This window comes from Strix aluco, chromosome 9, assembly GCF_031877795.1.
Source record: "Strix aluco isolate bStrAlu1 chromosome 9, bStrAlu1.hap1, whole genome shotgun sequence".
Classification (NCBI taxonomy): domain Eukaryota; kingdom Metazoa; phylum Chordata; class Aves; order Strigiformes; family Strigidae; genus Strix; species Strix aluco.
In genome coordinates this window covers 22,856,575-22,880,939 of record NC_133939.1, presented here as the reverse complement: position 1 = coordinate 22,880,939, position 24,365 = coordinate 22,856,575, and the positions used below count along the sequence as shown (strand labels likewise).

The 24,365-nt window shown below is 36.4% G+C and overlaps 1 protein-coding gene across 7 annotated transcripts in view; it reads right to left on the bottom strand.

Moving 5' to 3' along the window:
* PEX5L (peroxisomal biogenesis factor 5 like) overlaps positions 1–24,365 on the bottom strand; it is a 116,953-nt gene that overhangs the window by 9,759 nt on the left and 82,829 nt on the right. For 5 of the 7 annotated variants that reach the window (XM_074834229.1, XM_074834230.1, XM_074834231.1 and 2 more), the window contains 9 exons: positions 20,253–20,364; positions 18,230–18,439; positions 16,965–17,091; positions 15,681–15,777; positions 9,479–9,574; positions 3,677–3,793; positions 2,596–2,739; positions 1,665–1,735; positions 268–465 (listed from right to left, as the gene is read on the bottom strand). In XM_074834229.1, coding sequence (XP_074690330.1) covers positions 268–465; positions 1,665–1,735; positions 2,596–2,739; positions 3,677–3,793; positions 9,479–9,574; positions 15,681–15,777; positions 16,965–17,091; positions 18,230–18,439; positions 20,253–20,364 — 1,172 coding nt within the window. The remainder of the gene's footprint in view (positions 1–267; positions 466–1,664; positions 1,736–2,595; positions 2,740–3,676; positions 3,794–9,478; positions 9,575–15,680; positions 15,778–16,964; positions 17,092–18,229; positions 18,440–20,252; positions 20,365–24,365) is intronic. The other 2 variants (XM_074834234.1, XM_074834235.1) reach the window with 1 other exon arrangement.

The following is a 24,365-nucleotide window of genomic DNA, read 5'->3' as shown; positions in this document are numbered from 1 at the left end:
GCAGATAGGGTCAGAGGAAAGTGATGGGAGTTGAGAGGAAGCATCTCTTTTTAGCTGTGGTGTGTGTTTGTTTTTAACTTCCAGGGATGGCATAAGATATAGCCTTCAGTCACTAAACCAAATGTCCTGTGTTAGCTTCCCAGTCCTGCCACTAAACACTTTGAGTCTTCCATCACAGGGAACAGGCTGGACTTCTACAGAGTAAGGGAGCACAGTATGCACCGTCATTTCTAGAATTTCCACCATTGGGATTTACACTGCATTTACCTTTCATCTGATGTCTTAGACATTCTCCTGGCAAGTGCTGGGGACCCTTTTTTGCTTTTCACTATATACTTGTATTTTGGATTTTGCTTTATCCAGTTTCTTAGAGCTTGATAGGCTTCTTGTTGATGGCCAGTGTTAGTATAACTTACAGCCAGGGCCATCAGAGCTTTTAAGTTGTTTGGCTGTAGTTCCAAGCACCTAGGCAGAAAATAAAAATATATTGAGGTATTTTTTTTAGCCAAACACAAATCTTGAATTCTTCCAAAATAATCTGTGTAAAAAAATCACTCCCACAAGTGAGATCTACCCAATGATACTTGTAAAGAAGGGACTTTGTCTTATTTTACTGTGATAAGTGCATTATGCATATGTATACACACACATATACATACACGTTGCTGTGCATACACACATATGTACATAAACGTACGCATACAAGTTTTGTTTTCATCTTTCTAGTTATGACTAAATGTGGGTAGATTCATTTTTATAGTATCTGTCTAGTAAACAAAGAGAAGTTTTGTGTAAATTCAAGCAAAATGTTTAATATGGTTTGCAGCTATAAAAAAGTATTTTGAAAACAAAATTTCTTCCATCACTATGAATTTTCTCAGCCATCCTGAATTCTCAGTTTTTCTTTGATAAAGCTGAAGCCAATCAACTCAATTAGTCTTTCTATGGTTATATACTATTAACTGAAACCAGAATCTAGTCTACCTTGTGAACATCACTGTTGCTTGTTTCAAAGCTGTGGGGATGAGCAAGCCTTGGATTTCTATCCAGGTAAGCTAATAAGTTACATATAAATAAGTTAGAGTTTCCTTAGGTGAAATGACTTGATGGTTAACATTGCTAATGCAATTGAATATGGAGAGGGTACTTGTTTCAAATGGAAACATGAAAACCCACTACAGATAGATAATAATAATGCTGATATTTTGGAACTGACATTTTACATACAATCAGACCGTGATCTTCACATCTCTGTCAACCTAAAAATGTTGTCAGTTTAGTATTCAGCAGCTGAGGGGAGCTTGTTCCAATTAAGAAAATCTCTTTAGTAAAGAACAGACTACAGAAAATATGCCAAGTAGCTAGAATATCAAAAAGGCACTTTATTTACATTATGCCTCATTCATGTGCATCAAGCCATGTAGCTTTTCTTTTGTACAACTATGTAAATTACTAGATTAAATATTGAACTTATTTAGTAAAACAGAAATATTAATCACTAGTCATCCCTCTGAAGTCACTGGGAAGATTTCCATATCTATGTCAATGCTTTACTTAGTTGAATAAATGCTTCATGTTACAAGGTAAGTATGGCGTTAAATATACCTGGGCCGCCATTACCTAATACTCATCAGACCCTTTATTTAGCAATTATCTTCATCTACCTTTGGAGGGCGACAATGGCTGCCTGCTCATTTTCATTCTCTGCCTGTGTTATGCCCAGGAACTGCCAGGCCTGCAAAAATAATCAATCATTGTGTTATTTTCTTATATATACCCAACTGCAAGCAGAGTTACAACTAATATCACTGTTAGGCAGCGGGGTGAATAAAAATAGCACATCTGTCCTGCACTAACTACAGTTTCTTCTATGGTGTGCATACCAACAGTACATATCAATGCAGTTTTGAGTATCTTTGGGCCTGATAATATTTATATCAATGAATCCAAAGGTATTCTGTTGGTGCATGATCACATGGTGATTTCTTAAATATGAGTTACTGTACATTTTAAATATTGCTAGAATTTTATGGAAAACAGTAAAGAAGAACTATTAAGTTGTACAGGTTTAAGGGATTCTAGATGATCTGGGGATTCTCTCTGCATTTCAAAATACTGCTGCTTAATTTAATGTAGCAATAGAATCAAAGAGACCTAAATACTTACACTGTAAATATTTTTCATGTTTCACAGAAAATAGACTTTAAATATATAGTCATTGAAAACATTAATATTACCAAAATTGATATAACTTTAAAAAATTTGTCAACGTTCTTGTTAAATCAAAAATATTCTTCTTTTCAATAGCAGTGTTTAAAAAATGGTTTGAAAACATCAGGAAAAGAAGGAAAGGTTTGAAATATTGTTTCTCTCGAATGCTTTTAGATGACAACTTGGAAATGCTATAATTTCAAAAATAGATTCTCATTTTACGAAGAGCTCACCTTTATCTATTTCAAGGCATATACTATTCCAAAACCATGTTCAATCAGTCAGTCATGACTAGCAAAGGTTTGGGCCCTGAAATCATTCCATCATTGCATGCTAAAGGGATTCCCCTTTTCCTTTATCAGTGAAAGGCACATGAGTGAATACCTCTGCATCGTTGGGTTCTTGTAGAATGGCAGCCTCCAGGTATAAGATTGTAACTGGCAGGTCACCTTCTTTCATTTTTTTCAGTCCTTCCTCGAAAGCACCAGGCCAGTCTTTGAAGGGATTGTCAGTATGGAAATAATAACCCTGGAGAAGAGAGATAACGGACCCATGATGAAGCATGGTTGTAAGGAATGGCAACTCTATAAAATTAAATGTCTCACTATTTTCCAACTGGATGTAAACATCCTTTGTTCTATGAAAGCAGTAGGAGCTCCCCCAGGAAATTTCAATGACAAAATGTGTAAAAGAGTCAGCATCACTGGACGCTTATGTTTCTTCTTGCTTTATTTTTACTTTAGCCCTGAAATTATACTTACTGGTACTCATGTTGGGCTCTCCTGCTCCCATCCAAGATAACAGCAACAACTCCCACTGACTGCAGTAACAGCAGAACTGAACCTAGCGTGAGCCCAGTACATCCAATTGGGTGGGAAAGAGCACACATCAGGCAGATGACTCCCTGCAGTGCTTGTAACCTGATGTGTGTTCAGTTAATACCCTGAAATCTTCAATTAACCTTCAAAATACAGAACAGTGATGCAAGCAAGTTTATTTTAGAGTTTCTTTAAATTTTGCCTTTTCCTCTTCCTGCCGCTGCAGTGTAAAGGATGCATGCTAATATGAGCTGCATAATATAAATCAAATTAAAACATGCAATGGAGGGAATGAAGAAGAGAGACAGGATCTCTATCATTTCTATTCACAACAGTGTTTGAATGTGCCAGCCCAGATTTTTTTATTTGGTTCTCTTCCATAAGCACCCATCTTCAAAAGTGCCCATAATCCAGCAATTTGCTTCGTGATCCTTTCAGCTGAATTCAGGCAGTGTGCAAGTCTAAATGTATTCTCTCTATGGGAAGGTCTTTTAAATCTACCCTGCTCACAGACACTTAAAGAGGATGAGCTCTTTTGGTAAAATTAGTTTCCGTGTCCAGAGTTTTCTTGGGTTCCCTTGAATATGTGAGGCTCATCACAAAAGTTTCACAGGAAGGATGTACTGTATTAAAAAACTTCGTGTTACCTTCTCGATGGTTGAGATGGTGACTTGCCCTGGTACTTCCTGGTTCTCTGAAATCCAGTTTCTGCGAGCCATTTCTTCCCATTCTGCTTGCATTTTATCCCAAAACTCTGTGTCTGACTAGAAGAAAAAGAGGAAAAAAGGGAAGAAAATTAACAACAAAACTTCAAAATAAAATGGTAAGCTTTTAATTTCTTTCTACTAGTGGTCTGAGTCTGGCAGTTTTGCTGAGCAGTATTAATTCTATTAATAAACATACTGAGTGAAATACTACAGCTCATATTTGGAATTCCATATAATTAAATTTCATCTCTTATATTGGAATGCATTTCATCAACAGAAAACTTTATCTCAGAGGCCGTGTATGTTCTATTTGAAGCAGGATTTGCAGCAGCTTACACTGCATCTTATTGATGCTAACAGCAAATTATTACATAAAATTTGAAAGAAATGAATACTGCTAGTCCCTGGCCAAAGAAAGAGAGAAAAAATCAACTAAGCATACATGCTAAAGAATAACAATAGATAAAACAGTTTAAAAGAGAACAAGCATCCTACTTTGGTATATTCAGCATCATTTTCAACTGTGTAAAAGAGTAATGGCAAAGCTTAGACAGAGGGTGTTTGCACAAGAGAATTAATACAAATGTGGCTTTTTGACCTAGTGGAGAAATTAACATTGTATCATATACCGTGCTGGTGAGAGGGATCTAGAATAGATTATAAAACTGTACAGTAAGATTAACATTCAGCTCAAAGACAAGAGGAAAAAGGCATATACAAGAGAAACGATGAAACAAGAATGAGATTTCGGATGTGTAACGACCAGAATGGGGGAACCACTGTGGCTACTAGAAAATGACGCCAAGAAACAGAAATAAGATGAAAAAAAGCAAAGAGGGGAGAATCCAAGATAAGGTGCTATTTTTTTCAGCCTCCACACATTAGTCATAAGCCTGAAAAGCAGTTCCATAGCAGGATATATGCTCAGCACTATGAGCCTTTGCAAAGCTCTCCAGTTCCTACAAGTTCATGGCCAGAACTGAACTGACACTACTGAGGGCACAGTTTCTCAGCTTATTTATGTCAAAGATAACAACACAAATAATGCTATTGAGGTTTAGACAGAACTATTTGGGAGTGAGGTGCTAATCAAAATTAATTGAAGGTACTATAAACTGGTCCAGATAGTTTTGTCTGAATCTTCATTACAAGACTGACTGCTTTGCTACTGCTCCACAGCCAGGCATGATTTGCAAAAATGGAACTTAATCTGTGATTGTATGACTTGCTACAACCCCCCTTAGGTACTTGGAAAAAAGAGAGCACAAACTATTATGATATCTAGAATAAGTCAGCCATGAGAACATTTGAGACTAGGTGTGAAGGAGTGGCACTGGCTAGCATTAGGGGTGGCTGCTGTAAATCATAAGGCTCTTTACAAATGGCAAGGTGCATTCCCTTTCGAGAAATCTAACAGGCATTGCCCTTTGGCTCTTACTGTAGCATGTGCCTCCTTCCAGGAGACTTTCTTCCAGGAGACTTGGAATTGTCTGAATTATGCAATTATTGGGTCTGTGAGGGTACCTGCTTTGTTCCTCTTTGGACTAGGAAACAAATATGAAGCATTCACTGCTGGAGAGGAGATGTCACTCTTTGTGATAGAAGTGAACAGAACTTGACAACTCTTATACAACAACTTTCAAGGTTTCAAAATTTGCTTTTATTCCAAATTTGAGGAAATACAGTCTTTTAAATAGTTGTGAGATTGTGGTGAAATGTCCGTGTAGGCTTTGAAAAGGTTAGGCTAATGAATCGGATCACTCCCTCTCTTACTCTTATCAGCCATGACCAAAGGCACTTGAATCCCTTAAGCTATCCTGTTCAACAGATGTCTCTACTTGCTGTTTTGCATTCGGTGCAAATCTGCACTGCATTGAAGAAAAAATTACCATATTTTTACTAGCAGTAATTTTGAGATTCAGGATGAGGTAAAGGAGTGGAAATTTCCCTTTCCTACAGATTAATATTAATAAAACTACTGAAAAATAGTTAGTAATGCCCTTTTAAACAGATTAATTTATAGAACTAACTAGATATAGATACATATATATATATGTTGTTTATATTAGAATTTTTGCTTGTAGTTTTCCCACAAAAATCCCTTATGAATCAATGGTTTGGAAACATATCAAATCACATTTCTGCAGATCATAAGCAAGCGTATAAGTGGTTTTAGGTCTTAAGTTCAAATTCTGATGCTTAATTACATATTTATATTTCACACAGAAGTTCACCATGTGCATACGCCACTTAAAAAGCAAATGAATTGCTATGCATTCAGGTAGCCATGCTTAATGTCTATCTGTGGTGAGCAAAGGTGGAGGAAAAATGTATGGAGGAGAAGACCTGCTTTGCTATAACGCCTCTCAACTCATCACATGCTACTTGGACACAGGGCAGGACCCAACTGTTATTTTGAAACTGTAAGCAAAGATTTTCTTGTTTGGGCCAAATGGGCTTAAGTCCCAGGTACAGCTTTCGAAGTACATCCAGCATGTGAGGTTTCTAAAACTGGTGTGGCAAAGCTGCGCTGAGCAACTGGATCATGCACAATTACGGCACCTGATAAAATGCTATAATATTGCCGTGACAAATAACAATTTGAGCAGTTTAATGTCCTTGAAAAGGACCGTAAATATTACAGTCTTTGTTAAAGGCCCAAGTCTATTTCAGCTGTCATTGGTAGCAATTTTTTCATTGATTTCAGTGGCAGGAGGGTTAAATTAATATTGACTGGTTCTGAAAATCTGGCTTTGGATCAAGACTCCTAGATTTAATTTTAACTCTATTTGCGATGTGACTGGTGCCAATTACCTCATTTCAATTTTTTTGCTACCTTAATGCTGGTGAATTATTTTGGACATACCAAAAGTTTTCAGACAGTTGAACACATTTAACACGTTCTCAGATCATCTGCAGCAGTTAAGTGGAATGACAACCAGGAAAAATGTTCATACCATCTGACTACTTCCAAGCAGAATATTCTGCATTTTGTCAAAGAGGCTATTTTTACTCTTAGTATTTAAAAATATGCTGAAGCAGTTAAACAAATGGGAGGCAAAATATTTCCAGGCTCTTTACTTCCTATGATACAGTGACAGGGGGTGGGGTGGGGGGTGTACTTTCTGAATATTCCTGGCTAATTTCTAAACTTACCAATTTTTGTAACTTTTAGAATAGAATTTTGCCTGTCCTGTACTGCCAAAAATTAATTTGAAATGTTCCTTCTTGACCAATGCATAAGAAAGTAAGTTTCTGTGGTTGTTCTTTCTCTGAATTACTGCATCAGCATACTCTTCAATGTGAAGGACACAGTAAGTTAAATTTATGTGCTAATGACATTAGATTTCCTTAGCTGATATCTTCTCAAAACAAAATTTGAAATACACCTTTTTGGTAAAGTTTAGAGACAAAAAATGTATATCAAGGCAAAGATTCCCTTTGTAATTTGAGAGAGTACCAAATAAAATGCATCTGAATGACTCAAGCTCCTACATCCCAAACGAAAATGTGGTTTAGGCAGTCTTAGGCACATCCAAAAGGGATGTCAAAATAGTGAGACAGGAATACCATAGGTACAGAAAGGATTCTAACTGATATTCATAGGAAACACAAAGCTGATAATTCTGGACTATGTTTTCCTAGGCTAGAATAAATTAATCCCATCTTCCTACTATTGCCACATAATTTAGCTGTAATATGTTCTGATGCTTCATAACAGTGTATTATACAGCAGATGGCTCATGTGACATTGTGTTGTAAATAAAAAATTGCTGAGAAGGACAGCTCAAAATTTCTTTTGTGTAACCTCACAAAACAGTGTGGCATCTGCAGTTTAATCTCTACATCAGGGAAACATGGAATAAGAAAATATAAAAACTGCTTTTTTTCCATCTCTGAGACATTTCTCAGTTGGAACTTTTTGCACTTTCTTGGTTTCATTTTTATTTATTCTAACTCATTACCAATAGGATGGTGGATGATAAACCAAACATTTTAACAGAATATAGGTACAGGAAGGATCTGAAGCCCCATGCTAGCATTTTAAAAATTCAAAAGTACCAATTTTGCGTAAAACACAGCTAATAATTAGAAAGATTACATTAAAACATACCTGGTGTGGCATTTGGAAATCACGAAGACTTTTGGCTATTTGTACTTCCCTCATGTATAGCAAAGGGATGAGGCAAAAATCAAATCCAATTTCCAGAATGACAGAAAAGGTAGTGAAGTCTGCAAGCACCCAATCACTGCAAGTGAATCTGGACCCTCGCTAGTAAAAAAACTAATTTACCTCTTTATTCTTAAAAAATTCCCCAATGGTATAGACATCTTTAAGCTTTCTTAAGAAAGAATTACCTCACAGATCTTCATTAATCTCAAAGCCTGACATCTTAAAACCATTCCCAAAGCTCTAAAGTGAATACTGGGTGGAGGATGAAGTTTGGTATCTTCATTTACTGAATTGTTAATTAATTCCTTTCAAACTAGGCCACAAAAAAACTGAGATTTTTGATCAGTTTTCTGGCTAATCTTACCACTTGGAGCTTTCCCAGCTGAAGAATATTACAGAAACATCCAAAACCTAAAAAATGAATTTTTGAACTGTATCTATTCTCCGCTTAAGAAAGCACTAATCTTTCTAAGATGGGCTGCAATTTATTTCAATCACTCTAGCTTTCTTACCACTTCATTTTAACTAGGATGAAAATTCAACTCTTTTCATATGCAAATGGAAATAACTGCTCTATAAGGTCTTGAAGAATCCTTTCCTTTACATTTTAACTACCTGGTCCAAGTTTCTATTTTAAGCAGAAAGAATAACTTAAAACTGCCAGCTACACAGTTAGGGAAACATTTAATTAGATGCTTTTTAATAGCTGTTTTTGAGACTCTATTAAAGCATTTTAACCACCTGTCTTTGTTGCCTTAGAATGACCTTTTAATATGTAGGGGTTTTTTTTACAATATATTCTCCTCCTTACTTTAGTCTGTAAAGTAATTCATCACAATTCTTGTGATCTGTTGTTGGCCTCAACTCATTTTTCTTTCTGCTGAATGTCTGGGAACTCCCCATCACACATCGTTTCTGGCAGTTGCAAGAGTACTGACACCATTTGCTTAACCACTAACTGTAATGCAGAGATATTCATCAGATTCCCTGTGTCACAACCACAGATTACAACCCAGCATGTCCCACCTTAAAGATCAGTCTGCAGTGCAGTCAGGAACATCGAGAGCATTTTAAGCAGTGGCAATTTGAAAGCAAGTCTCTCCTTTCCTGCCAGGACCAAATGTGTATGATGTGTGACATCAAAAAATCTATTGTGCGTCACCATCAGTTGTTTATAAAGGTTCTATTTGATCTGGAAAAAACAATGCACTCAGAAAATACAAGAAAAGTGCATTCGGTGTATAGTTTATGAAACAGCTAACTTACTGATTGTGTCCATTTTAGCCTTGTATGCTGAGACAAGAAGTTTTTTGTGTGCAATAAGATCCTAAGAAACCATGGTAGAAACCATGCACTTACCTTAGCATATCATGAAAAAACCCTACAAATCAAATTAATTTCTTAAATAAGAAATTCTGTTTCTAGCTAGAAGGCAGCATATGATTAACTCCAGGAAACTAATCTTTTCTCTGCTTTAAGTTCCAACTTTCTCCTATACTTGTGCTGCAAGATGAATAATAAATTCATAGAATATTATCTGAAAATGAAAACAATAAATGAAGTAATACCTCAACAGCTGCCTTTGCTCTTTCAAATTCCTCCTCCAAGGAGTGATTTCTGGAGAGAAGAGGCCCTCCCCAACGCTGCTCCTTAGTTGATCGTGCCTAAAAAATAAAAGAATAAATCAGAAAGGCATGATATACACTCTGCCACATTTTTGAGTTATTTCCTTAATTGTCTAGAGCCCAAATAGCCTTTTTCTTGAGCAAAACTAGTTGTGTCCCTGCATGAATTCTGCTGAATTCTTTTACGCTGTAGCAGAGATCATTCCTCATGGGACGCAGAGTAATTTATCTCTTCTAGACTTTTCACTCAAAATGTGTGAAAGATGAAAGAGACGTCCAAGAAAAGATAATGTAAGAGTTGGGCTATAAAGGGAAGAGCTGACTATTTCGTATAAGACTTTTAACTTCTCCTGTATTATGACTGTGGCAATGCATTCCACCCACTGTGCTCCAGGAAGAAAACATCTCATTTTCTCTATACATTTTGTGTTTTTCTTTTAGGTTCTGTTTTGGGATCACATTGGAGAGCCAGGTTTGCTATGGATTTCCCTGAAAGGATGAATACTTCTTAAAATCAGCAGCTCTCTCTTCTGTGCCTTACTATCAGTCAATCCCATTGGAAGTACATAACAAGTTTCTGCCTGTTCTTTTATTTAAAACATTTATTTTATTCTTTTTTTTTGCACAAAAGGCACAGTACAAAACCAAACAGTATTCAGTGATGGCATAGAAAAGCACAAAGTGGCCTAATCTTGCTAAACAGAGCTCTGACTGCTAATCCCTTCCCTCGTGTTTGTCAGAGGTTAAACTCATTAGCCATTTGCCTGACCATGGTCCCAATTGCATTAATTTACGTGATTATATTTCTGATGACTGTACTTGTAATATTCAATCGCAATGAGAGCCACATTGCTAAAAGACTAATTTGGCTCACTTCAGACTCATTGGGCTGTATCTGCAAGTGTTGAAATGTGCACTGCTGGGATGAAACATTCAAAACGTTCCTGGGGTTTCATATAAGTAAAGGGCAATGCATGGTTGAACATGTACATCTGTGTGTATACACACACAGTTTTTTACCTAGAAAGATGGCATTCGTTTGTCAATCTAGCCCTAAAGTTTCTGGTTTGTTCCTGAGTCCTTGGTGTCTCAGGTAGAGACTGATAAGTGAAATATATATTGGGTGGATGATAGACGTACAGTTAGAGAAGAATGATACAGCAGTTTCTGTGAGAAGCACATGGTGGTGGGGGCACTGTGTGCATTCTCCTGTGTTGGCTTTTGGACCTTGCTGCAAGTGACAGGAAGCACAGAGCGTGAGGAGAGGTCGACTCTGAGGATCTATTTCTGCTTTCACATCTACTACCTCTGGTCCATGTTGTTTGGAAAATATTTTTTTTCTTTGGTAAGATCAGGAAGAGATTGTCACGGAAAACATACCAAAACCTAATCCTATACACAAAATAGTTATTTTACTGATTAATAGAATTTAGGGCAGAAGAAATAACTGGTTTGTCTATATCATGTGACAGTACTTGCCACTCAGCATCCGCAGCATGAAACTGATGTTCCACAGAGAATAAATTGAGGTTGTCTGAAATATATGTCTTTGAGGAAGGTGCTTGGATTTAATTTAGAGTTATCAAGAGACCTTAATTTTATCACTTTGTTTGCAAGTTTGTTTAATTGCCCTCCTTCTTTCTCTTATTAATTTAAATTTCAGTTTCCAACTATCACTTCTTACTCTTTTTCCAATAGTTTAAAGCACTTTTTAGTACCCCTGATTTTCTCTGTGGAAAGGTACTGATGACTTTAATCAGGTTTTAATTGTGTTTTAAATGATATACAGAGATTGAGATCTTAAATTATCTCATTATGAGACATTTTATTCAGATTTCAACCTTTTTTGTTTCTCTTTTACTCTCCCTCGTTATTTTTTTATAGCTTTATTTTTTCATAGCCATACAGACAACCAAAGTGAACTCTATGTTCTACTACCTGTCTTGCCATTTCTCTGTACAGAAATCAGGTGATCTTCTATCTCCCACTAATTATGCCTGCTTCTGCACACTTCTCTTGCCACAGTACTGCACAGGGAGCACTCATGTTGACATCCTCGTACACTCTGAGCCATGGATTCTTTTCAAACTGCCTTCAGGTGTAGTGTTGTAAGTAGAGCCTGCATTCTCGTTCTGAAATGTATGACTTTTCAAGTGACTGTATTGGATTATGTATTTATACAGATGTCTTCGTCATCAGCTCATTTTTATGACTCCCTTATTTACATTTTTTTCCCATTGCACTGTTGCACGATATGCAAACTTTATCAGGAATGGTTTGCATATTTATTTTCTGATCAATAATATTGAAGATCATGGTTTCTCTTTGGAATCACAGAAGAACCCCCATGTGATTATAATTCCTAGTAAATAAATACTGTTCTTGAGATCTTACGTTAGTTTTATTCTGTTTAACAGCTGCTTTATTCATATTGTATGGTGCTAATTTTAAAATCAGAATACGGTATATTAATTCAAACATCTTGCAGAATATCAAACAGCAACATTTATCAACCCAACCTGTAATGTGATCAGGGAATTAAATTTGGTTTCCTTGACATAAAACTCTGTTGATAGATATTAATTATGTTCCTACCCTTTTCATTATTTACAAGTTGGCTCTTGCAAACTGATTACTTCCGCTTTTTAATCTTTTGTTTCCAGTGACTGCAATTTCCTTAGGTCAAGGACAATACTGTAAATCATATAATGTTCAGACTGAGTAGTACCGCAGAAGGGGCAGGGAGCTTGTTGGGGCAATAGAGATGTGAGGGGGAAGAGGACAAGCACAGAAGTCCCCTCCTTTGCCATATGTCAGAGTATACATATTGTCCCCACATAATCCCCACAGAAATGTACTTTCTCGTCCATTAAATGCACAGCCAGAGGGAAAAAAAGAAGTAATTGTGAAAACCCACATAAGCTGCATTTACATATAGACAATGCGGAGTCATATTCTGAGTGGTGGTACCCAGAAATGAAAGACCCCACATGTAACAAACATGCTGCCTTTCGCTAGTACAGGAAGAGAGGGGATGGGAATGGAGTGCCAGCGCTGGAGAGCTTCACTTCTGCAGCTGGTGATGGGGTGGGACTCTGCAGCTGTCTCCCTGAGGGGATCCCAGGGTGGGGTATGGGTCAGGGTGGAATGGGTATGTCTGAGGCATGGACGCTCTGCGTACGCTGTGGGTTGATATGCTCACCACTCTACAGCGGAGGTGCTGTAGCTGATCACTGGCTGCTGTCTTCAGGGACAAAATCTTCCATTCCATTACACTTGTAGTCTGCTTATGTGCTGTTGGACCTTAACTGTTGGTGAGAGGCTTAAATTATAGTCTTAACTTGTGAGCAGGTCTTCAAATAATGACCTAAATCTGTCCCTTGTAACTCTTCATTTCGTTAGAGTAACTGGCACATCCAAGGAGAGCTAGGACCATTAGTCTTACTGTAGCTATTTGGGAGAAGTGGGGAATAAATTTTGCATTCTAAATATCATTGCCCCAAACTGCAGATTTCTAAGGTTTCTAGGCTTTGTGCTATATCTTTGTCTAAGAGTGCTGACATGTTAGAATTAGGTACAGTCAGGGTTTTTGTGTATGCATTCTGGGTGAGCAATAAAATATCTAAAATGCCCAGGGAGGCATTTAGAGACTTAAAACATGAGCAGACTTTATGCATATACAATTGAACATATTATCTCCCTCTGCAGTTTGTAATTATAAGAGAGAAAAATAAACCTTCAAAAAAACCCAAACACTGTAGGATATCTTGGTACTAATAAAAGCCTAACAAGGAACTTTCCAGAACGGCAGGTAAAAGAAAGAACAAAGATACTTTGTGCCAATGCAGTTTAAAAGTTAATAATAGGTAACGTATGATGTGAGTAGAATACTGAGAAGCAAGACGGCCACATCCAATGACAGCCACCATGCTATTGCCCATTCCAGCCTTCAAACACGTTTCTTATTAATTCAAAGCTTGCCTTTGTGATTTTGTATTGGCATAATTGCTGGTAAACACAAGATTTAGTTAAGAAGATTGCATAATTTTAATGAAAATATGCCCTAGTTACTTAGTATTTCACTTTGAGGAACTAAATCTAACATGTCAAAGATGAGTGATGAAGGTGATTGTCTGAGAAACTGCTGATGGAAAACTGCAGCAAGTTTGACAAGATGAAATCTTTAGGGTATGGCAGAATCTGTTGCATATGCAAAGGTTACCCTTAAATGAGATAGACAAGATCTACAGAGGACAAAGCATGGAAAACATATGCTTTGATAAAAGCTCTAACATGATTTCTTTTACAAGCAGATTAAGAACTCAGTCAAGACAGATGAGCCTGTTTGTTGGGAACTAACAACTTTGGCAGTCCAAGTATAAGCAGGATGAAGCAGGCAGTGAATAAAAATACTAAATTTCTAAGTAAACTACCTAGAACAAGAATGCAATCTCACTTTAGGTCATTTCTTTGCACTAATTACCAATTTAACAACATTTCATGACCTGAGTGGATCAAAAATTTGAAAAAAAAAAAAAGCAGCTTATGATAAAACAAAACAAAACATGAAATATACCAGAACAACGATAAGAATTTTATGCTTTGCTTCTTTTTCAAGTCGGCTGATTCAACTTCACAGTTTTTTATTTTGAAGTACCAGTCATTTTACAAAATAGTATGGAGCCTCAACTGACTGAACTTATACCGAATTTAAAATGTGGATTTTTGCTTCTGCAGTTATTCTAGTGGAAAATAAACAGGAAATAGACCATATCAAGTAGAGATGTTATATACTAAATTTGTAACTGCTTTTACAGAAAGCCACAGCACTTAAATTCTGTGACTGTCTACTTGATTTACATACATCTAGGTTGAGCACAGACTTTCTGGCATTTAGATCTATTAGGCTGAGGAACAGCCTCCTAAAAAGGGGTTAGAGGTACTTAAAGATAAGCTGGACAAAGCATGTGAAAACACACTGTCCATCTCAAGTGGATGATACTATGCAATAGATCTTTTCCATTACTAAGATGTATAAATCTATTGCACAGAAAGGAAAGATACCGTGCATTACAACTAGTGTTATGCTTTCCAAAGGGGAAAAAAATTCCTGTTTGTAATGTAGAGGTGACAGGCAAGTAAAGGAGACTTTTTTTTCCTAACCAAAACATGGGAATGGATCCTGATAATTGGGTTCTTTTTCTATGTTCTGCAAAACCTGGTGCATAATCTCAGGAAAGACATTTGGCATTTTAGTGTCTCATTTTTCCATTTTCAAATAAGGCTATTATTTTCCATTCATTTCCCGATTTTCCATTTGACAGAAAGGTTTTGAAGTCCAGGCGTAAAAACAGCTGTGGAAGAGGTGAAAATTATTTTCAACTAAAAGTTAATCCACCAAAGAACTTTCTCTTCCATCTGCTAGTGGCATTGGCTGAACTTGAAATCTTTCAGTTAAAAAATAAGCAGGAAAGAAGGTGTATAAGCAACCTGACCTATGTGAATGCATATGTAAATGTATGTTTGTACATATATATGCATACATACATATCTAAACCCATACAACTCTAAGTAATCATTTCCACAAGGCCCTGATATGACAGTGGAATTGGGCAAATCTATTGGGCAATCTTCAGCCCAGAGCCCTCTGTATTAGAGTTCCTTTCCAGCAGGAAAAAGTCCTTTGACCACACTGCTCTCCCACCTGTGGAGATAAACTGCTAATGAACGTTGGTCTAATGATTCCTTCCTGTATTCTTTTGCCATTTCCCAATTCTGGGGATTCCTGGTTGACTAAGAGACCTTAAGAATAGTTATATTACAGGGAGAGGGAACCATTAGAAGTCCAAATTCCAGAACTGAAGAAAGGGTAAAAAGATGATGTTGTAAATTGTAGTTTCTCTCTGTACAGGAAGGTCACAGTTCACTGCAGTATTAAACTCTGAATGTTTGAGATGCTGACATAGTTAAGTTAGTTTCATTACATATTAATGTGGAAGCTGTGTGAAGGTTCGGCTGTATGAATCTTTTAACTGATGATCCTGAAAATATCCCTTAAGTAGTTTTTCCAGAATGTGAACGGTTAGCCAGTGGGACAATTCCTACTTGCCTTTTTATCATTAATAAATCTACCAAATCCTCTTACCTGTGTTGCAGGTGCCAGTTCTAATTCTGACGTTGAATCAGAGTCCAAGGCACTCTTGACGTTAGTCAGCTCCGACTGTGATCTGTTTTCTGTGGACCTAGAAATAATGCATTTACATACTCATCACTGCACACTAAGTCATGCTGCCTTTTGTCTTTCAGGTTCATAAGCATGTACTGATTAATTGGGTTATTTCTTTTAACTGAATTGTTTAACTTGCAGTTATCAAAAGTGCTTGGACCCTTCTCAGTGTTCCCACTCTTATGCTTTTCAGTTGCATGAAGACAATAGTTAATGCAACAGAACAGTCAGGCCTGACTCACCTGGAGAGCCCTGGGTATACATTGGCATGAAACTAGTATAATGGAAAGAAGATTTTGCCTCTACCACTATGTTTCTATTTCATAGCCAGGCAAAATGAGGTTAGGCAATGACACAAGACTGGACCTGCAGGCAGTGTCTAGGAACCAACCACCACATTACAGGACTTCACCTTGGCATATGTGCATTTCTGTGCCACATGTGCATTTCTGTGCCACAACATCCTAATAGTCTTTCTTCCTAGAAAATGAAACCCTGTAGACCAAAATCAAGTTAACTGAGCAAAACTTGTGTAAAGCTCTAAGTCAATGAAGCACCCAGATAAAGGGCTGGTTAACATAGAGGATAAGCATCATTTGGTCAGAAGACTGCTTCTACTGTATGAAAATGCTAATTATGGTCATGCATAATGTAGTGAATGAATGTTGCTTACATATCAGGAAGGCAGCAGAATTAATCTACATGAACTGTTCCCAAAGGCAAAGTCCAATTCTTCCCTCTTTACATCCCCTGCAATTTTAGTTGAACTGCGTGAAAGAGGTAGTACTTGGCTTGGGTATTTTATTTTGCCTCTTCCAGTTATACCCAGAAATTCTGCCCTCCTGGTAGCAAAACCAAAATACACTGGATATCCAGTGACTGTCAAATCACTGCCAAGTATCCTTTTTTACTCATTTTACTCACATGTTTGTAGTTGGTTTTGGATCACTGCATGCCTCTGTAGAATTCTCACCACCATTTATTTAGTAATTGCACCCGCTACTTTTCACAACATTAAAAATTGCTAGCAAAATGTCATTTTATAGTGTACTTGCTTATGATATATTGTCCAAAACGTCTGCTTGAACGCTTTTAATGTAATCATAACAGATTAAATAATATGATTTGTCATCAAGCAAGAATTTCTGTGAATTAAGAAAGCTGGACTAGAAATATTTTTGTAAGGAAAGCACAAAGTTGTACCATAAAAGCTCTTTTGATGGAGCTCTAGATGATGATGATGTTCGCTCTGTAGAAGGGTGGACCTTGCTACTCCTCTCTCCATGAAAACTGACATCATCCCATTTCTCTAGCTGTGTCTGAATATCAACTGAAAAATAAGAAAAGAAAATATGAATCTTTTAAAGAAACTACTGTGGAAAATTTTATCTCTTCTGTTAAATGTATATTATAGAGAAAATGGCGCCACCAAAGACTGTATTTTAGTTAAGGTCCAGTACCCAGAATTGTTGTACCCCTTTCTAGCTGATATTGTATGAAAATATTTGGGAATTAACAACATTTTTCTGAATCTATGAGCATTCATAGTCAGAATGTCAGTGGAACTCTTGATTTAAAATCAGTGATTTGTATGTAATTTAGATCTGTTGATACAATTATACTATTTGATAGTTTTGGATATTTTAAATTTCCTAATTGTAGTTAAATTGTAAAAATAAAGCTTCTTTTAGTGACTACCATTTAAAAATGACTGTGTAGGCAACTAGTATTACTCAGTCATATGTCGGACTTGCTTTGCAAAAATCAGATGTTCAGCTCCTGTTTGAAGATAAAGTTCTCTAAAAGAATTTCTGTGTGATGCATGGAAAATTTGCTACCTTGGTATAAATTACATTTACCTTGCAAATTTCTCAGTTGCACTGCAAGTAATTTATTTTGGATGTAACTAAATTAAATTCACCTTTTCCAAAGCTCATCTACAGATCATGCTTGGCAGGATATTGAGTTGTGTTTAGGATTTTTTTTCAATCTATATAAATATAGCTCTTTTGTCAAGAATGGATTTTTTTTTCTCTCGTATGCGTAGATAAAGCACTAGTTAAAAATATTATGTATATTTCTGACATCTGCAGTTCTGAAAAGGACATCCAGGATGGGCTGCCTCTGATTTATGTCCTTTACCAACTTCTCTTGACACCCCTATAGATTTTTCTACTATTTTACTCAACCTGACTAAATTATTTTTTGAAAGAATCCTTTCAAAACTTTATTTGCACATTTAGTGACAACTTAATAGGTATAATGGCAAAGGGAAAGGCAAAACGTGTTCACAGTCTTTCAAGTTTAAAGTGTCTCAAGTAGTTTATAATGTGGAACAAAGGTTACACTCCCTGCTAAAATGTGGTGCAACAAAAGTTCTGGTGTTGCTGGTTATTTTGTGATAGCAGGAAGGAAAAACTTGTGCTAAGCAAGGCTATGTAGCTCTGATAAAATAGCTACACTCTTACCTAAATCTAGTGAAGACTTGTCTGATACTCTGACAGTCTGGACTTTCTGCTCAGTATCCACACTGATAAGGTCAGAATTGTCTGTCTTCTTTCTGTGGGCTGTAGCTTTTAAGCCTTCACTCCTTGATGGATTCTCTGATTTCTTTGCTTTGTTTTGGGTTTGTAAGACAGGTTCACTAAGATCCAAGAGATCCAGACCTGTTGATAATACTTAGAGACAAAATGTTAGAATTCAATGTTGGTTTAATTCAAATAGCTCACTTTTAAAAATTTGTTTTAATTGGAAAAAAAAATTACTAACGTGTTTGAATTTGATGAGAGTAGATGTATATTCCCTGTCTAAAGATAATGACCAGCATATTCAGATATGATTAGGGATTTCAGGTACCTAACTGGATGCAGTTTTTAAAAGCTTGATTTGCATAAAAGGCGTTTCCTCTGAAAATCTTAAAGACATCTTAAGTCTTATGGCTGTGGCATTATGATTTTCTTATGTTGTGAGGGTTCCCTGTTCAATTGAGCTTTTAGATAAGATTTGGTTTAATCTTATGATTTATCCAGCATTGGTAACAGCTGCTTAGGGCACTACTGTTGTGCCACATGCCATTACGGAAAAAGCTGAAGAGTAGACAGCTGCTTGGGTGGACTTCTTGGGTCACAAAGGAATAATATAGTATGTTTAGTAATGGTTTCTACTGTTGTTACTATTTGTCTTTTGGGAGATAAATATTGAATATAATTCTAAATTCTACTGCTATTAAGGTCTATATCAGTATAGAAGACATGGTCAGTCTCAGTTCTTCACCTAAAAGTTGCTTAAAGAGTAACATTTAAAATTCTTTGGCACATAAAAGATAGAAATCTATTTATCATTGTTTTATATGGCAGGTGTTTTTTACAGATCAATTTGTATTATCTCTTGCAGTGCTTTATCTGTGTTCTTGGTAAATCACTGAATTTCATCAATCTTCATAGAATAATAAATTTTTATTTTGTTGTTAAATACATCTAATTAACACCCGCCCCCCAGCCCAAATCTGATAGATATTCAAGGTAGATACAGGATCTACAGATACTTACTTTTTTACAACAAACACCACTCTTAAACAACCTGAAATATTTCTATTCATCCCTGTAATACCTTTAGTCATTTATAAAAGGAAAAAGTATTATTTACAATTGTTATTTAATTCAGTGTTCCAGTTTTTGTTACTAGAACTTGCATATTGCTTTAGACACATATTAATTAGATGTGAAGATAATCACCCAGCTGTCAGTTATTCATTTAATAATTTGCATGTATATAGTTTTTAATGAAATGGCTTCTAACAAGCCAAGTCATTTTATGAGATAGCAATAGAACATAGTGCTATGCCGATTTTATTGTGTCTTGGTTGGTCTGCTCAACTGCTTTGATTACTTTTGCTCAAATACCAAATAGGAGGAGGCCAATTTCTAAAAACACTTCCAAAGGACAATATACCTCAAATATAATTCATAAGGCTTTCAGGATTCACTCTTAAATCTTATTATCTGCTCTACTATCTCATTGCAACACAAAGGAGCTAAGAAATGTGTTAGATCCTTTCACTAATAAAGTGTCTGAACTCAGCCTGGATATCCCATCTAAATTTTTATTAAAGAAAATGTTTCTAGTGTAAGGAACAGGTTTGGTTAAAACCAGACTAAATGTGGCTTTCCCATAGGTTAAAATTTTGCAAAAACGAAGATTGAGAATTGGTCAAATTGATATGTACTTCCTGTTGAACTTAAACAAGTTCCCTTTAATTCAGCCCCAGAGATCTGCTAGAATACATGTGATATGGATCACATCAGATTTGCCCTCAAATGTAACGAATTAAGTTTTTTCTACTAATAATAGATCAGGGAATTATAATTTAATACCAGCTTGTAATTTTGTGCAAATAGTAACAAATCAAGAAATCATTTGACAAAAAAACATAATTAAGATAAAACTAAAATTATTTGTCTCTAGTGAGGGATAGTAAAGAATTTTGTTTACCTGCAGTATTTGATGTTACAGGCCTTGCAACAGCTTCTGGTTTAGTTTCACAGAGAAAGTCATCAATGGAGGGGCTCAGAAGGGGTCTGCTTTCTTGTTGCTCATTCACCAGCTAGCAACAAAAAAACCCAGGGTCACAGAGGGTTGTTGGGATGCAGAATTTAAAGAAATAAAACATATTCTCACAATGTTATGTGCTTTATTTTTGACTGTGAAAGAGTAAGATATTGCAATTAGAAGATGTACAAATAGCTGTGGGCTTAAAATAAAAAACTTTAGTCAGTCTTCTGGGGCAAAATTATATTCTAGTTTTACAAATTGCACAAAAATAAAGCAGCAAGGTGATTTTCCCATAGCAATTATTGCATACTATTGCTTATAGGGCTAAAGTATACAAGGCCTGATGTAACTCCCTTCAAATCAATGGAGTGAAGTTGGCCTTCTCTATCACCAGGAGACTAAGCAGGGATTTTTAAGTATTTGGAAGTGGTCTTTTTTTCACAATTAACATGCGTCCCCACAGAACTTCCCCAATACCATTTATCTAGCAAATATGCATTAGCCCATTAAACAATAACCTGCTGAGACAGAAAACACTTCTCTGCAATACAGAGACATATGAATGACAGTGGATGGAGCCTGGTGCATGTATGAACTTCCTGCATGAGTTTTGACTGTGTGAAGACTCATAAAACAGTTTTAATTTATGAACGGTTTTCCCTTTTTATTGTAATTGCCTGAATGCATTTTTTTTCTGCTACCTAAAAGAAATCTCTGTATTACAGGCTATTTCATGAATTAGGGATTAAAAAGACAAAACAGTAAAACAGTCTCAGAGATGAGTCTCCTCTCTGCAATCTATCTTTGGAGGATCAAGACCTATGCTGAGCTGGGTGGATGTCTGATAGTGTGGCCTGCGTTTACTTTATCTTTAATAATGTGAAAACATGTTTTCCCTCTCTGTTGCTTTCATCTGGAGCTATTTCAGCTTTACTTTTATCCTCTCTGCTCTTCTCTCTATTCTGTACTTGCTCTTTTTCCATTGTTGAATTTTCAAGATTTTCTCTCATATATATTTGAACTTTTAAATTTAGGATGCTAATATGGACTAAAACTGGAAAAAAAGGTATTTACTCAACCTCATTTTATATTTGTTAATTGCTGGCATTTACCTACTCCAGTAGAAGGATTGCCTCTAAAGTTGTTACAGCAAACCAGCTTAGATTCACTGTTGTTCAGTACTTGATTTCTGTATTACAACGTTGCAAGAAAATACTGGAGCTATTGAAATTAAAAGTCCATTATTTTGACGTATCAAACATTTAATCTGGTACCTAACACTGACTGACTGTATAATATGTGCACTTCTTCATTTGCCCAGGACCTCACAGTTTTGCACTGAAATACCAATTTACATGAGTAATAATGGAAGACAGATGAGTGATTGCCTGCCCAACTGTGTGTAGCAGAACATGCAAATGTGGGCACTTAATTTAGAAATCTGACAGTGATACTGTCCCAAACTCTAATTCTGCATATGCTAAAGACCAGACTGCAGACGCCCCTTACAGGTGACTTATGTGGTTTTTTAACTCTCTGAATTAATTGTCCAGGTTGCTGTCTCATTCAATGCACAGAAGTTGCTTAATTTGGTAAATCTCAGCACTTGATTGGAAATTTATACCAGATACACATCTTTGATTTCCATTAAAGATGCCTCTACAGTACCCATGTTATCTCCAGGTCTATACTTATACCTAATGCTGATATTTAAGACTTAAGAGGACCTTATTTTTCTGTTTGTGATTTGGTGACAGTCCTTACTCATTTCTACTGGGGATAAAATGAAAGTGGATGTTTAGTTAATTCTTGTCCAAATTACTTTTATTTTTTTAAAAGTTTCTTTATGATTAAATCCATATATCAGCAAAAATTGCTTGAATACTTTTTTCTTTTTACAGTTACATGTCCCATTCTAGGAACTAGCATTAGTAACAGCTGCTGCACTTTTACAACAAGTTGCATATTTGGGTGAACATAGCATCCAGCAGAAATATTGCCAAAGTCTCTGGATCAACTGGATCTTCAGTGATCTATTCTGTGATATAATAACAGCATAAAGAAAAGTCCTACACCATTTGGAGGGCGAGTCCTGTTTCCAGCTGGGATAGAATTAATTTTTCTTAGTAGCTAGAATAGTGCTGTTTTGGATCCAGTATGGGATTCGGTATGAGAAGAATGCTGATAATACACCGATGTTTTCAGTTGTTGCCAAGAGATCAAGGTCTCTCCAATTACCCAGGTCCTGCCCATGCACAGGTATACAAGAAGCTGGGAGGGAGGATGGCCAGAGCACCAGACCCAAATTAGCCAAGGGAATATTCCATGTCATGCAATGTCATGCTCAGTATATAAAGGAAAGGTGGCTGGGAAGGAGGGGGCTTCTCTCTCTTGCTTCCAGGATTGTGATTGGGGTATCTTGGTATTTCAGGATTGCTAGCTGGGTATCGGTCGGTGGATGGTGAACAATCTCATTGTGCATTACCTGTTTGTACTTTCTATTATTGATATTGTTTTATTTTATTTAAATTATTAAACTGTTTTTATCTCAACCTACGAGTCTCCCTTTACCCCTCCAATTCTCTACTCCATCCCTGGGTGGGGGAGGATGAGCAAGCAGCTGTGTGGTGTTTGACTGCCAGCTGGGTTTAATACATGACAGGGGAACAGGAGGGAAGAAAGAAGTTCTATAGGAATCACTGTAAATGTAAAAACTTCCTAGGAAATATTCTGTTTCTGTATCTGTAAGAGTGTATCAATAGAGTACATTATCACATAAGATCTGGATGCTTACCAAGTTTCCCATTACAGTCCATTGAAACTTTCTTTAATAGGAAAGAATGGGGGAAGGAGGGAATGAAGAAGGACTATGAGAACCAAGACAGGCAAGATCACTCCCTGGAGCAAATGAAGAATAGAAAATCTGAGAACCAACTTGAAATGCAATTTATTGCCCAAACCTGTTGCAGGGGTAAGAGGATAAACTCTGGGAAGACCAGCAATAATGTTAAGAATCGGAGTCATGGAGGGGAAGGAGACTAGAATCAACAAAGGTCTGAATTTCTCCAAGGTTCAACTGAAGTATGAAGTAGCAGATATCTGACAAATATTTTTTTCTTTTCAAAGGTGGTTATAACGTTTCTAGAAATTTCTTTATTATGTTGTTTATATAAGGAAGGCCTGCTGAGCAACAGGCCCTTGTTAGTTTGATACCAGCAGTGTATTGTTCAAAGTCCCTTGATAAAATTCTACCATCAAAGTGAAAGAAGATTGGTGGTAATATCCACTTCATCAATTTTGCCAGCAAACACCAAGATTTAATTTTTACTAAGTTGTGTCTTCTTTCTGCTGCATTTGCAGCATTTTTGTTTAATTAGAAAACAAAGAGGTTCCTCTTCTCTGACTCTCTTACTTTGTGAATAGATACACTGAATTCATCAGAGATGGGCCACCCAAATGATCAGAGGAATAAAGAACACATTTTACAGGGAGACTAAAAGGGTTTGACTTGCTTAGTCTAACAAAATGAGGATTGAGTAGGAATATAATTATTCTCATGTATACATAAAGGGAGAGTGGTTAGATAACATTGGAGGAGGAAAGTTATTTCAGCTATAGAGAAAGTCTGGCACGACAACAAAGAGATCTAAACCAGCCATGAATACATCTGGTCTGGGAATTAAACGAATCTTTCTAACTATCACAGCAGTGAAATGTATGAACAGTATTATTTTTAGGGTAGGGGGACAAAAAGCCTACCTATTTAAAATGGCTTTTGACAAGCTTTCTACATGGCTGTTCATGATGTGATTGCTTTTGAGAAGTGGACTGTGGTCCAGAGGATCCCTCCTAGTCCTGTGTTCTGTGCTCCCATGAATAAGGACTGGAAGCTGTAGGAGTGTCTTACTAAAAGGGTTGTTCCTGTGAAAAATAATCTGCTTTCAACTGAAATATCTGGGTCAAAACAGATAGCAAATACATGATCAAGTCTACTAATTCCCAATAAATACAAACTACATATGTATATCAATAGAACATACTAGAAAAATATGT